This window comes from Quercus suber, unplaced genomic scaffold (genome assembly GCF_002906115.3).
Source record: "Quercus suber isolate HL8 unplaced genomic scaffold, Cork oak 2.0 scaffold_81, whole genome shotgun sequence".
Classification (NCBI taxonomy): domain Eukaryota; kingdom Viridiplantae; phylum Streptophyta; class Magnoliopsida; order Fagales; family Fagaceae; genus Quercus; species Quercus suber.
In genome coordinates this window covers 1,218,793-1,233,421 of record NW_027069546.1, presented here as the reverse complement: position 1 = coordinate 1,233,421, position 14,629 = coordinate 1,218,793, and the positions used below count along the sequence as shown (strand labels likewise).

The 14,629-nt window shown below is 37.8% G+C and overlaps 1 protein-coding gene and 1 pseudogene across 1 annotated transcript; both read right to left on the bottom strand.

Annotated features, from left to right (window-relative positions):
* Positions 1-8,009: 8,009 nt before the first annotated feature.
* LOC111983686 (uncharacterized) lies at positions 8,010-10,164 on the bottom strand. Its single transcript, XM_024015344.2, has one exon. The coding sequence runs from the start codon at positions 10,053-10,055 to the stop codon at positions 8,016-8,018; it is 2,040 nt and encodes a 679-aa protein (XP_023871112.2). The 5' UTR covers positions 10,056-10,164; the 3' UTR covers positions 8,010-8,015.
* Positions 10,165-11,937: 1,773 nt separating this feature from the next.
* On the bottom strand, positions 11,938-14,577 carry LOC111983690 (G-type lectin S-receptor-like serine/threonine-protein kinase SD2-5; annotated as a pseudogene).
* Positions 14,578-14,629: the final 52 nt, after the last annotated feature.

The window sequence follows — 14,629 nt, the reverse complement described above, 5'->3', positions numbered from 1 at the left end:
TTGCTGGCAGGTTACAACTTCTTCAATCTGTTCTATATAGTATTCAACAATTTTGGTCAAGTAACTTTATCCTCCCTAAGAAGGTCATCAAGACTCTAGAGCATAATTTTAATCATTTCTTGTGGCAAAGGTAGGGTACTAGCAAAGGGAAAACTAAAGTAGCATGGGAAAAAGTTTGTTTACCCAAAAGAGAGGGAGGGCTGGGATTGCATAGAGTCGCTAGTTGGAATAGAGCTGCTATAATGAAACACATTTGGAGCTTGTTTACTAAGGCTGGATCTCTTTGGGTGGCTTGGATTCATGCAAATCTTCTCAAAGGTAAATGTTTTTAGACTCTAAAAATTCCTCAAGAATGTACCTAGAGTTGGAGAGCAATTCTTAAATTGAGGGATGATGTAAGGAAGTTTATCAAGTTTGAGGTAGGGAATGGGAAAACTATATTTCTTTGGCATGACCTTTGGCATCTTGCTGGGGTATTGATTCAAAGATTTGGTTCTCATGTCATTTATGATGCTGCAAGTAATCCTGAAGCTAAAGTGGATTTTGTGCTAAAAGATAAAACATGGATTTGGAGGCCTGCTAAATCTGATGCCCTTGTAACTATTCAGTGTCAACTATTCCTTGTTGAGCTTAAAGATGAGGATAAAGCCCTTTGGCAAGCTACTAAATTAGGGAAGTTTTCTTGTGCTGCAACATATACTAAAAATAGAGATAAATCTAGTGAAGTTGAGTGGTGGAAGTTGCTTTGGTTCCATTTAACTATCCTAAAGCATTCGTCTTTTGGTTGGTTAGCTATAATCAACAAGCTGTCCACGCAAGATAGAATGGCTAAATGGGGAGACTTGGGTGATAGCTTATTCGTTTTTTGTAGAAATTGCCTTGAAAGTAGAGATTATATCTTCTTTGAATGTTCTTTCACTAGAAGAATTTGGGATGACATGATGAAGTTGTGTCTAGTTTCAAATGCTCAGTTTGTGTGGGCGGACTTGATTGCTTGGGGGGTTATAGAGTTAAAAGGGAAGGGGCTGAGAGTAATAGCTTGCAAACTTGCTTGGTGGGCAACGGCCTACCATATTTGGCTGCAAAAAATTGCTATAGTTCATGAAGAAAGAATTTGGACGGAAGAACAGCTAAAAAGAAGCATCATTAAAGATGTCAAAGCTAGGTTAGGGGTTAAAACGAAGTTCAAGAAGTCATTTTGTACACTACCATCTGTTGTAATTGGGGGATTGATCTAAGTAGTATTTTAATTTGATCCTTGAAATCTTATGTTCCTGTGTTTTGCCAAAGTGCTAGTCTATGTGCTACTGTGCTAAAGGTACTAGTTGTGATGCCTTGTAGATGTTTTGTTTAGATTGTTAGGATAGTAGGTTTTGCTTTGCCATTTGTTTTGGCTTGCTTTAGTTTTATGGTTAGTTTGTTTTGGTGCTGTAGTAGGGAGGTTTCCCTTTGCTAGTTTATTTTGGGTCTTTCTTTGTAATTTGTGTTTTGTTTCTATAAATAAAAACTGAATTACCCCCCCCCCCAAAAAAAAAAGCATCTCTTTTTTTCTTTTTTTGTTGCTTCCTTCTCCCATTTGGATTTTAAAAAAATAATAATAATAAAAGTACACCCACGCACAAACACATCCACACAAACAAATCAACACACAAACACACCCACACATAAACAAACCCACACAGACAAACCATCAAAGAGATAGATCAATGCTCGGAGATCGGTGCTCGGAGATCGTGCTTGCTTAGAGATCGATGCTTGCTAGAGATCGATGCTTGTAGTATAGGTCTTGCTGGAGATCGGTGTGTGGTGACTGTTGAGATCGGGGTGCGTCAACATTTGGGTTTCAGTGTTCCAGATCGGTGGCTCTTGAGATTGGTGTTTGGGTTTCAACGTTTGGCATTTGGTGGGTTTCAGCTATTGAGATCGAAGATTTTTGGTGGGTTTTGGGGATGTGGGTTACTGGATTTCAGGGGTCCTTTGGTGGTGGTGGTGGTGGTGGTGGGTTGTTTTGCTGGTGGTGGGTTGTGGGAGCGGGTGATAGTTGCTGTGGGTAGTGGCTGTGTGGCTGAGATTTGGTGGTGGATTGGATTTGGTGGGTCAGGGTGAGTGTGTGGATGAGATTTGGTGGTGGCTGAGATTTTGTGATGGTGGTGGAAGAGGAAGGTGGATGGGTTTTGTGATTTAGAAGAGGAAGGCCAGAGGTGATGGCTGGTGGAGCGGTGGCTAGAGAGATGGGTGTAGAGAGAGAGCAACAAATCAGAAAGATGGGGAGAGAGAGAGAGAGAGAGAGAGAGAGAGAGAGAGAGAGTATGTAAAGAGAGGTAGTTAGAGAGAAATAATAAAAATAGAGTAGGATGAATATTTTATTGAAATGTCTTGTAAAATAGATAAACTGATGTGGGTGTTTTGTAAAAATGGATGTGTAAAATAAAAAAAAGTAGGTTTTTAATGTAAAAATGAGTGTATATAATGCATGAACTGATGTGGATGCTCTTAGGGAATAAAAAATCCAAAGGAATTTAATCAATCAATGGAGAAGGGCATCTGTTGAATTTCAAGTGTTTAGTTCAATCTCTGTCCATAAACAATGACATTGGGGTCATTCTATGAATTTTTCACATACTTGGTACAAGTTAGACACAGGAATCATAATATATGCACGGGTAACTGGCCTCAGTTCTACATATACACCCAGATAAAACCAAATTCTTGATGCTAACTAATACAATTCCATAAGATTCTTCACAATTTACATACAAGTACAATATCTAAGTGACTTTTCCAAAAATTATGAATTTTAAAAAGCACGTGTCTACAATCAAAGAAAGAGAACGACATAAGAAACACAGGCACCTATCTAGTATTATCTTCATACACAGATCATCTACACAATTAATATCCAGATATTTACGTGTTTATCATCATCAGTTCATCACTATGATCACACAGAGGATCTATAAAAGTAAATATCCATGTGTGTGAGAGAGAGCAAAACAGTTTCACAAAAATAAAAATTAAATGTATCAATAGGTGAGATAATGTCTATGCCTGACCCAGCTCAGCGTGTGTGTGTGTGTGTGTGTGTGTGTGAGAGAGAGAGAGAGAGAGATGCAAGAAAGTCCTTAAGACGTAATAGAACGGTTTCCCTTTTTCTCTTAAAAATAAATCAATAAATAAATAAAAAGTCCTATGGACACTTGGGCACCCAATTTCACATCTTGCTGAGTTGACAATGGGATGAGCAACATTATTTTCAAATGGCACCACTATTGGCACTCAACTTAACATGCACCAATCAGAAGTTGACACATTAATTGGGTAAAATTAGGTGCGTCCAAGACTTTGTTTTAAAAACCCATTGTATGTGAACTAGAGTGGAAGGGTGCACGCACACAACATAGTCAAGCGTAGGTGGTGGTTCCTCAAACCAATGAAGGGTTTGAAAAAGAAAGAAACGTGCTCTTTTTTTAAGGGTCCAAATAACTTAAGTATGAAGAATAACTGCTTAAGATTTTGGTTGAATGCTCTAACACGATGCTTTGGTATGCTCAAACGTGCTTCATAATGAAATTCAATTGAAGTACAAATATGACCCTAGAGTAATTGAGAGAAGTTACAAGGGAAGACGCATATATATAATTGGGACACTGGTTTTTCTGCGATCACAACTTTTACTACAATTTTCTTAAGTAATCGGCTATGAGTGGTGGAAAATCACTTTCTTATGAACCTACCATTTTTTTAGTAAGCAATAGAATGGAATAGAGAGAGCCAAAATAAATATATAAATCTGTCCATACTTGGTACCAATAGACACTGGAATCATAATATATGCACAACTTCCTGGCCTCAATTCTACATATGAACCCAGATAAAACCAAATTCTTGATGCAGAACTAATATAATCCCATAAGATTCTCCACAATCTACATACAATATCTGAATGGTATTTCCAAAAAATTCTGGATTTTAAAATGTAGTTACCTACAATGCAAAGAAAGAGCAAGACAAAAAGGACCACAAGCACCTATCTAGTATAATCTTTCTCTATAGCGTCTACACAAGTACACATCCAGGTATTTACATTTTTATCATCATCAGTTCATCACCATCATCACACAGGATCTACAGAAGTAAATTGAAGCATCAGCTGGCTTCTACATTAACAATCTAAATTCAATCAATTGGTATAAGCACACAGCAGCAAGATGGAAACTAATGTTGCAATTACATGATTGTATCATGAACACATTAATAGTAGATGTGAGACATATTTAGTATTATGTAAGAACACAATAATTGGTTTCTTTGGGGCACAAACTTATCAAAATAATCATTATAATTATTGGTTTCTCTTCACAATTATGCCAGCTGCAAGTAAAAGTAAACAAGGCCTAAAATGCTGAATTACATAACTGGTCTTAGAGGAATGAATATATTGGTATAGCCAAGAAAAAAGGGGTTGCAAGATCCATTCAATTTTCACCAAACTTCTATGACTGCTAAGGTTCCAAGGGAAAGTCATGANTCTCACATTTTCATTTATTGCAGGTCTTAGAGCATCCACATCTGATCATCTAAAATCTTCTAAATAGATCTACAGTGCAAATTTTACATATTTTGAGCAAAAAAACACTCACATAAGTGGGTGTAAAAATGTGTAAAACCATGTATATATTTCCATGAGCTACAGTGCCCGTGTATATTTACACGAGTACTGTAGCTCGTGTATATATTACTTTACTAATTTCCGTTCGCACCAATTTTTCTCTCTTCTCCGTGCACAACGACCTCAACTCCTCATCTTCTCTTCCTCAAATGCACACAAACACACCCACGCACAAACACATCCACACAAACAAATCAACACACAACACACCCACACATAAACAAACCCACACAGACAAACCATCAAAGAGATAGATCAATGCTCGGAGATCGGTGCTCGGAGATCGTGCTTGCTTAGAGATCGATGCTTGCTAGAGATCGATGCTTGTAGTATAGGTCTTGCTGGAGATCGGTGTGTGGTGACTGTTGAGATCGGGGTGCGTCAACATTTGGGTTTCAGTGTTCCAGATCGGTGGCTCTTGAGATTGGTGTTTGGGTTTCAACGTTTGGCATTTGGTGGGTTTCAGCTATTGAGATCGAAGATTTTTGGTGGGTTTTGGGGATGTGGGTTACTGGATTTCAGGGGTCCTTTGGTGGTGGTGGTGGTGGTGGTGGGTTGTTTTGCTGGTGGTGGGTTGTGGGAGCGGGTGATAGTTGCTGTGGGTAGTGGCTGTGTGGCTGAGATTTGGTGGTGGATTGGATTTGGGGTCAGGGTGAGTGTGTGGATGAGATTTGGTGGTGGCTGAGATTTTGTGATGGTGGTGGAAGAGGAAGGTGGATGGGTTTTGTGATTTAGAAGAGGAAGGCCAGAGGTGATGGCTGGTGGAGCGGTGGCTAGAGAGATGGGTGTAGAGAGAGAGCAACAAATCAGAAAGATGGGGAGAGAGAGAGAGAGAGAGAGAGAGAGAGAGAGAGAGAGAGTATGTAAAGAGAGGTAGTTAGAGAGAAATAATAAAAATAGAGTAGGATGAATATTTTATTGAAATGTCTTGTAAAATAGATAAACTGATGTGGGTGTTTTGTAAAAATGGATGTGTAAAATAAAAAAAAGTAGGTTTTTAATGTAAAAATGAGTGTATATAATGCATGAACTGATGTGGATGCTCTTAGGGAATAAAAAATCCAAAGGAATTTAATCAATCAATGGAGAAGGGCATCTGTTGAATTTCAAGTGTTTAGTTCAATCTCTGTCCATAAACAATGACATTGGGGTCATTCTATGAATTTTTCACATACTTGGTACAAGTTAGACACAGGAATCATAATATATGCACGGGTAACTGGCCTCAGTTCTACATATACACCCAGATAAAACCAAATTCTTGATGCTAACTAATACAATTCCATAAGATTCTTCACAATTTACATACAAGTACAATATCTAAGTGACTTTTCCAAAAATTATGAATTTTAAAAAGCACGTGTCTACAATCAAAGAAAGAGAACGACATAAGAAACACAGGCACCTATCTAGTATTATCTTCATACACAGATCATCTACACAATTAATATCCAGATATTTACGTGTTTATCATCATCAGTTCATCACTATGATCACACAGAGGATCTATAAAAGTAAATATCCATGTGTGTGAGAGAGAGCAAAACAGTTTCACAAAAATAAAAATTAAATGTATCAATAGGTGAGATAATGTCTATGCCTGACCCAGCTCAGCGTGTGTGTGTGTGTGTGTGTGTGTGTGAGAGAGAGAGAGAGAGAGATGCAAGAAAGTCCTTAAGACGTAATAGAACGGTTTCCCTTTTTCTCTTAAAAATAAATCAATAAATAAATAAAAAGTCCTATGGACACTTGGGCACCCAATTTCACATCTTGCTGAGTTGACAATGGGATGAGCAACATTATTTTCAAATGGCACCACTATTGGCACTCAACTTAACATGCACCAATCAGAAGTTGACACATTAATTGGGTAAAATTAGGTGCGTCCAAGACTTTGTTTTAAAAACCCATTGTATGTGAACTAGAGTGGAAGGGTGCACGCACACAACATAGTCAAGCGTAGGTGGTGGTTCCTCAAACCAATGAAGGGTTTGAAAAAGAAAGAAACGTGCTCTTTTTTTAAGGGTGAAAATAGAGCATAAAACCCATAAAACAAGCAATCTACAACAAATATATATATATATATATATATATATAAGCAACAGGCCAAAATAACTTCTTGAACAGCAGCAAATGTTTGGAGCAAACTGAGATACTATGTTCTGAAACTCCAATTTATCTCGCTTATAAGATAAATCTGTGTTGTGCTTCAAATACTAAAAATTTTGGTACCAATTGATCCAAAATAGAATGTTTAGCATACGAATAAGCTGTATCCCAACGAAACAAGGATAGCAGATTATTGAAAACGATTTCATTACTGTTTTTAATAAGTTCATAGATTTTTCTTTTTTGTTATTGTTATTTTTTTAAGTAATGAACTATAGCTCCAACCATATTATGATTCTACATAACAGTAGAATCATCAATGACTCTAAACGGGAGGTCCAAAAGTGCAGATGCATTGACCTTCAAAACTGATCAGACATTTAATCTTCATCCTAAGCTGAAAATTTAATTCAATTATTTGAACAGGGAGGGCCCAAAATCTATGTGACAAAGTGACCTAGACATCTTATTTATTTCCTATGTTAGACATCCAGATTCAATTATCTGATATTTATAGATTGAAGCCAGGTGGGAATAACATTGATGATATTGATAACAAAAGATGGTGTCATGTATCAACAGTAGTAGTTGTGTGATTCATCATGTGCAATTGGTTACACAAACAATAGAATTACTAGTTAGAGTGAAGTTAGCTACAAGGCAAAATTTTCCATTGCAAAAGAGAAAAAATGTAACCATTCATCAAGAGCATGTGTATGTTAATGATTCTAGTGGCAGTCAGTAAAAAAGGTTTAGGAATAAAAGACAATAACAGCAAAAATGTATAACAATCACCACAGAAGCTCCATCAAAGTGCAAATTGCTAACATTCATCTGACAAGTCATGAAATTAAAGCATGTAACAGAAAAGTATTAAGAACTAAGAGAACAGTTTAAGAACATGGCAAAGTGCAAGCTCGAACTGCAGGAAAAAATGTTTTCTGTGAACTGAATACTAGTTTCTGACCTCTTTTTGATAAGTTACTAGTTTCTGACCTCTGACTAACCTCTCTTTCAACATACATGTGTAGTATTGCATTCAAATGATACAAACTTGAGGTTCCTCTAAAGAGCATCAAAATTGCTTTCTTTTACTTCTGAACAGTTTGTCTCTTTTTGAATAAACATAAAAGAGAGCTAGCAAACCTCCTGCAGAGAAAGAAACCAAAGTCCATGGGAATGGTGGGTCCTTAAAGCATACCAGTGATGCCTCCAGTTCATCGGAAGCATAAGAGCATCAAAATTGCTTTCTTTTACTTCTGAACAGTTTGTCTCTTTTTGAATAAACATAAAAGAGAGCTAGCAAACCTCCTGCAGAGAAAGAAACCAAAGTCCATGGGAATGGTGGGTCCTTAAAGCATACCAGTGATGCCTCCAGTTCATCGGAAGCAGTATAGACAAGAGAGTGGATGGCATACAGATCATGATCAGAAGACTTCAAATAGTACAAAGCCATCTCAAAATCCAAATGTGACAAAGCAGAAACTGCTTTGTCAAGCTTGTACTTGAACAAAGTCCACCTTTGTTCGAACACAAGATGTTGATTCTGTTTAAGTAGCTTCCTATCACCCCCATGTTCAGCAATGGATTCAAGAAAATCAATGGCACTCGTTATACTGTAATTCATCATCGTCAAAAGAACACTCCTCTTAGCTGCATCCTTCTGCACGAAAGACAATGACAAACTCTCCGAAAATGGACCAAACGGGGTCTGCCCTACGCTCCACGTATAATCCACCAAAGTACTATTATGTCTAGGGCTCCACAACAAATGGGTAGGCGAAACCCCCCACATGCTCTGCAGAATCGAACCAACAAGCGGCCTCTCAAGACTCCTCGTCTGAGTAAACATGTGATGACCATTACAAGTATAATCACTCACAGTCTGCGTGTTCCTAGTCCTCACCGCGATAACCATGTCTTTAAAAGCAACAGACTGGTGATACCGATCGAGCAACAGATGATTATTGTAATCCAGATCAAACACATAAACCGGAAGAACCCTACCGAAATCGTTATCCACTGGCATTTCAGCCTCACTCCTAAACACCTGACCCGACTCCGACAATATCTGATGCAAACGCTTTGAGTCCAAATACTCGTTCACAATCAAAGTATAATTATCGAAAAGAAACCTCGAGGTGTATGAATTAATCGACCTAGAAACTGCGAACGAGCAAATCGGACACTTATCGAAACTCACCTCATAATTCTTAAACCTCAGGGTTTGATCACGTAACAACAATCCACCATCCTCACTCAAAGTCCTCTCAATCTTCTTCCAATCCAAACCATCCGAACTCAAATCTCTAGCGCTACCACTACGAACATGTATGAACTGAACCAGCAAGGAATTCTCAAAAGGAACAGGAATTCTCAAAGAAGGAACGAGGAGTACCTGATAAGCACTCCAAATCAGCGAAGATACGTCAGCGAGGAGCGATTTCTCGGACTTCCGGCGGCTGTGGAAGGCGGCGAGGGGGTGGAATTCGCCGCGCGGGAGCACGCCGTCGCCGGACAAAGCCAGGCCGTAATCGACAGGTCCGGCGGCCAAATCGATCCATAAGTACCGATTTTTGGATGCGTGGATCGTTCCGAGGCAATCGGTGAAGCCGGCGGAGGAATGGGAGTCGGAGTAGGTGTAAGCGTAAGGTTTTGATTGAGGGCTGAGGTTTAGGAGGTAGATGAAGATTCCGTCGCGGTTTTCGTGTTCGTTTTCGCTGCGGAAATCGGAAGAGACGATGGTATCGATCGATGAGAAGGGAATGGAGAGGAGGGGAGAGCGGGGGGAGGAAGTGGATTTGGAGATTTGGGAGGAAAGAGATTCGGAGAGGGTGGAAGTGAGGGAAGGAGCGGAGAAGGCAATATCGAAGTGGGGAGTGTGTTGGATGGAGAGGGAATGGAAAGGGGGGTTGAAGGGGGAGATGACGTGGAAGTGGTGGAGGGGTTGGGAGGCGGTGGAGAGGAAGGAGGAGAGGAGGGAATGGGAGTTAGAGGGAAAAGTGCCGACGAGGCGGATGTGGAGGGAGAGAGGGACGGAGAAGGAGAGGAGGGAGGAGGTGAGGGAAGGGATAGAGGGGAGAGGGAATGGGGAGGAGAGGGATTTTTTTAGGGAGGTTGGGAGGGTGAGGAAGGTGTCGTTTGTGGCTTGTGGGTCTTGGCGGGATTGTTGGGCTAGATAGGAGTCTAGGCCTAGGATTGGGGAGGATGAGGTGGTGGTGGTTGTGGTGGTGGTGAAGAGGAGGAGGAGGAGGAAGAGGCTGGTGGTGGTGGGCATTTTTGGGTTTGGGAGAGTGAGGTGAGAATTTGAGAAGTTGGGGGGTTATATGGAGCTTGGTTTAGATCATTTTGAGAGTGTTTCTTCTTGGGAGTTAAAAAAGGGTAATGAGCTGGTTTTTATGTTGATGAGTGACTAGACAAACTATAGTGTATAGTCCAGTAGCAGTGTTGTCCCAAGGAGGTGATTTGAAGTCAACAGCAATTTCTTTCCACTACAATGAGTCCACAGACCTTGTTGAGAATTCAAGCCCACTAAGATTGGATCAGTGTGAGCTATAGTACTTGGTTTTGGATCAAATGGGACTCATTTCATTGCATGGGTTTCCAACAGCAATCAATGAAATTAGCAACACCGCTGACTTGTTGGGCTTCTTTAACCATTAGATATGTCTATAAATAATTGGACAAAATTTGGCAATAAAGTTTCTAAATAAATTTAGTTATAGCATAAGGTTACTTCTTTTTTTAATATCTTTTTATTATATGTAGATTTTGACAAATTTACCATTTAATTAAATTTTATTCTTATATCTTTCATACTTATAAAAATTCTAAGAGATTAAAAATCAATAACTATATCATCAATTAAATGTTTAAATTTTCATTTTTTTTTATAAAAATTATGTATAAAAAATAAGTTTATTAATCAAATAATAAATAACATCCGATTACCATAAAATTTGACATGGCTGCTTAGAACTGCAATTCAATACTTAGATTTTCAAAGTATGTAGTCATGTTAATTTTTTTAGTTAATTTGTAACCTTAGGTTACAACCAAATTTGTAGCGAAATTTTGTCCTAAATAATATATAATAACGACAAAGTTTGCCTTTTGTAAGCAATAGTTATAAACTCCCCTTATATCTTTTGATTATATGTAAATTTTAACAAATTCACCATTAGCCCAATTAGTTATATACTTCGTTTTTGCAAAATTTTAAGAAAACTAAATACCAATAACTATGTCATTAATCAAATGTTTAAATTTCAAATTTTTATAATTTTAAATTATACATAAAAGTCAAAAGGCTTGTAACTCAATTGGTTAACACATCTTGGTTTGTTCATGACATCCACTGTTCAAATCTCACCTTCGGTTGTAACTATCAAATTATCATAATAATAATAATGCATAAAAAATAAGTTTATGGATCAAATAATTAATAACATTCGATTTAAACGTAATTTGATATATATATTAAAAACATAAACAATGATTAGATTTTCAAAATATACAACCATGTTAATTTTTTTAGTGGTTCATTGCTTACAAAGATCCACCAACCAATCAATTATGTCTATCACCAAAACAAAACTATGTCAGCGTCTAAGTATTCATTAGAAGAAACATCAATGATGGTACGTGGAGAATGACATTATAAAGAACTGGTGAGAGGTTCTGTTTTACTCTATTCATTAAGAAGCAAACAAAGGATATTGCAATTTTTTTTTTATGCAAGACAGAAATTCTACTCTAATATAATCTAAGTGTATATGTGTGTGAAACTCGCTCTTGAAAACTTAAACCCTGACCCTTGCCCTCCACACCCCACAAGGACTTATACTTATAGAGTGACCATCGCACCAAGAATATTGCAAATTTAGAATAAAGAGAGAGAGAGAGAGAAGCTCTAACATAAATATGTAATTGTATACACATACATAATTATAATTATAATTATGCAGCAACTTTTGTACGAACTTAGGAAAACAATACTATATATTATGCACAAGTCCTTAGGAGGAACACAACAATACAATAAGTTTATTCATTAAATAGTAAATAACATCCGATTGCTATAAAATTGGAAGACATAATTTATTACAGGTAGGGAAATTACCTCATTGGTCAAGCAATGAAGATGGTACAGTAAAAAGTCACTGCAGTCCTGATAAAACTGAATGCGATAATGGAATAACAACAACAAGATACTCTTCCTGGTTATTAACTCCAGTTCTCATGCTTCGTAAAGTTGGATTAAAAAAAAAATAATCTAGGTCAGATTCAACATTCACATCACCCTACAAGACTTTAACTACTGTGGACATGGAAGGTCTCTTTGTGAAATCATGATGCAAACATCATGCTGCAACCCTCATCATATTCACAACTTCAACTCCATGTAATTGCATATCTTCATTGTACGTATCAATCAGATCCAACAATTGGTCCTCCACAATCTTTTTCATGAAAAGATGAAGTAGATGCATTGCTTCCTCTGGCTGAGAGCGATCAAAATTTCTCCTTCCACACAACATCTCCAAGAGCACAATTCCAAAGCTATACACATCTACTTTTTCTGTAATATTGAACTTAACTATTCTGGAGCCATATAGCCTAGAGTCCCTCTCATGATTGTCACAACTTGGCCCTAATCATGGTCAAATAGTTTAGACAATCCAAAATCAGAGATTTTTGCATTGAAATTTTCATCTAAGAGGATGTTATGGGGTTTTATATCCAAGTGAACTATCTTTTGTCTACAATTTTCATGTAAATAAGTTAGTCCCCTTGCTATGTCAAGGATGATCTTCTTTCTATGTAGCCAATCAAGCAACATATCAAGATTTTTATGAAATACCCATTTATCTAAAGATCCATTGGACATGTACTCATAAACAAGAAGCCTATGATATTTTTCAGCACAAAATCCAATTAGTCTCACTAAGTTAAAATGATGAATGTTGCCAATTGTCTCAACTTCAGCCAAAAACGATTTCTTGATGTGACTAAAACCATCAAGACGCTTCACTGCAACTGTTGTGCCGTCAAATAGAGTCCCTTCAAAAACTGTGCCAAATCCTCCATGACCAAGCTCCTTACTGAATTTTTTTGTTATTGCTTGCAAATCATCATAAGAATACCTCGTGGGCATTCCTAGTACAAGATCTAAAGAATACTCTACTTCATCGGCATTTTCCTTTTTCCAAAATAGAAAAACAAGGATTCCAATGAAAAGAAGCAAAGCAAAGAAAGATGCAAGAGTGGATCCCAATATTATTTGAAGCTGTGTTTTTTGCTATTGAGGAACATTATTCTGCACCTTGATGTACACTTTAATTGCTTGTTTGGATGGAGGGGAGTAAAGTAGAGTTGGCTAAAAATAACCTAATTTTGTACCAAATCTACTTTACTCTACTCTACTCCCCTTCTCTCCCCCTCAATTCAAATAGACCAAAGTAAGTTTCTTCTTCTTTTTCAACATATGACTGCAGTGAAAAATTTTGGGATTGTAAATAGCAATTCCCAACAAGGGAGATCGAATAATAAATAGCAGCTTTGCAAGAACAATTTTTTAAGCATGCCTGTTTACAACTCTCTAGATTTATATCTCGGTGGTCTCGATTTATATCTTGAAAGTATGACTGTTTTCTAAAGGGAAAGAATGTGACGTTCTGGAGCTCTAAAAGAATGTGATATTTGGAAGCTTCACAAGACAATTGAGTAACCAGAGACCATCCGAGGTCGGGCCGCCTTTCTTGGATTTGCTGAAAATAGTTTGTCCCGTTTCGAGGTCCAGGACAACTACACTGGTCGTTTGTAGTACAAATAGAATAATTGCCACAAACCGTAGGGTGACCACAGAAACCAATATCACTTGTTAAAATATCATCCACTTCCTTCCAGAAAATATCATACACTCTCAAGTGGTCCGTCAAGCCCAAGTCTCATATAGCAAGTTTGGTATTGACTTGAACTAATAATTATTTGGGAAAATGAACGGTTTCCTTTGATGAAATCAAAGGATACAGTTTGAAATTGAGCATAACTAATTTTATCAGAATTACTAAATGTATAAGAATAATAGGGTTGAGGAGGATAAAAATTGAAATAAGCAAACAACCCATAAGTTGTGAGAGAGAGCGAAAACAATCCTCCTTCACTAGTAAGTTGCTGTCCTAGCACCAAATTTTGCCCAACAACAAGCGTGTCAGTTGGATGATCAAAAGATTGCCAACTTGTTGCATTGTTTTCACTTTTCATGCAAGAGCTGCAGGTTGCACTTGTCGGTTAAGTTTAGACCAGCCACAAATTTGTCGCTGCTGATGTTTGTCGACCCGCTATAGTTCCATCAACGTTTTGTAACACCAAATCTCTATCTGAGGTGAGATGCAAAGTCGCATTGTAGCTAACTGGATTCTTTGGGTTAGCAGACCATAAAACATGTGGAGTATGATCACTTAGAATGGTGTTTGCGGATAAATAATAAAGACTGAAAATGGCAAAGTGTGTACACTGTTATTGCATGTTCGATTACAGAAGAAGCCACAAGCACAGGCAAATACCTGGTCCTGGTATATATTGGAGGGTTGACTGGAAAGTATGATTCTCACAAATGATCCATCTTCAAATTTCACAGAATTGGGAGCAGAAGGACTGTTGGTCCATGAAGTAGAAGAGTTTGCAATTAGATAACTGCAAGGCTGGGCTGTGACCAATAAGATGGGAAAAGGTGTTTGAAAAAGAGCAAGGTAAAGAAGAAAACCACAGCAAGCCCAGCTGCTGCTTATACCCATTGATTGTCTGTAACACACAAACACAATGTTGTTTGAAGAAAGGCCGAGAGGA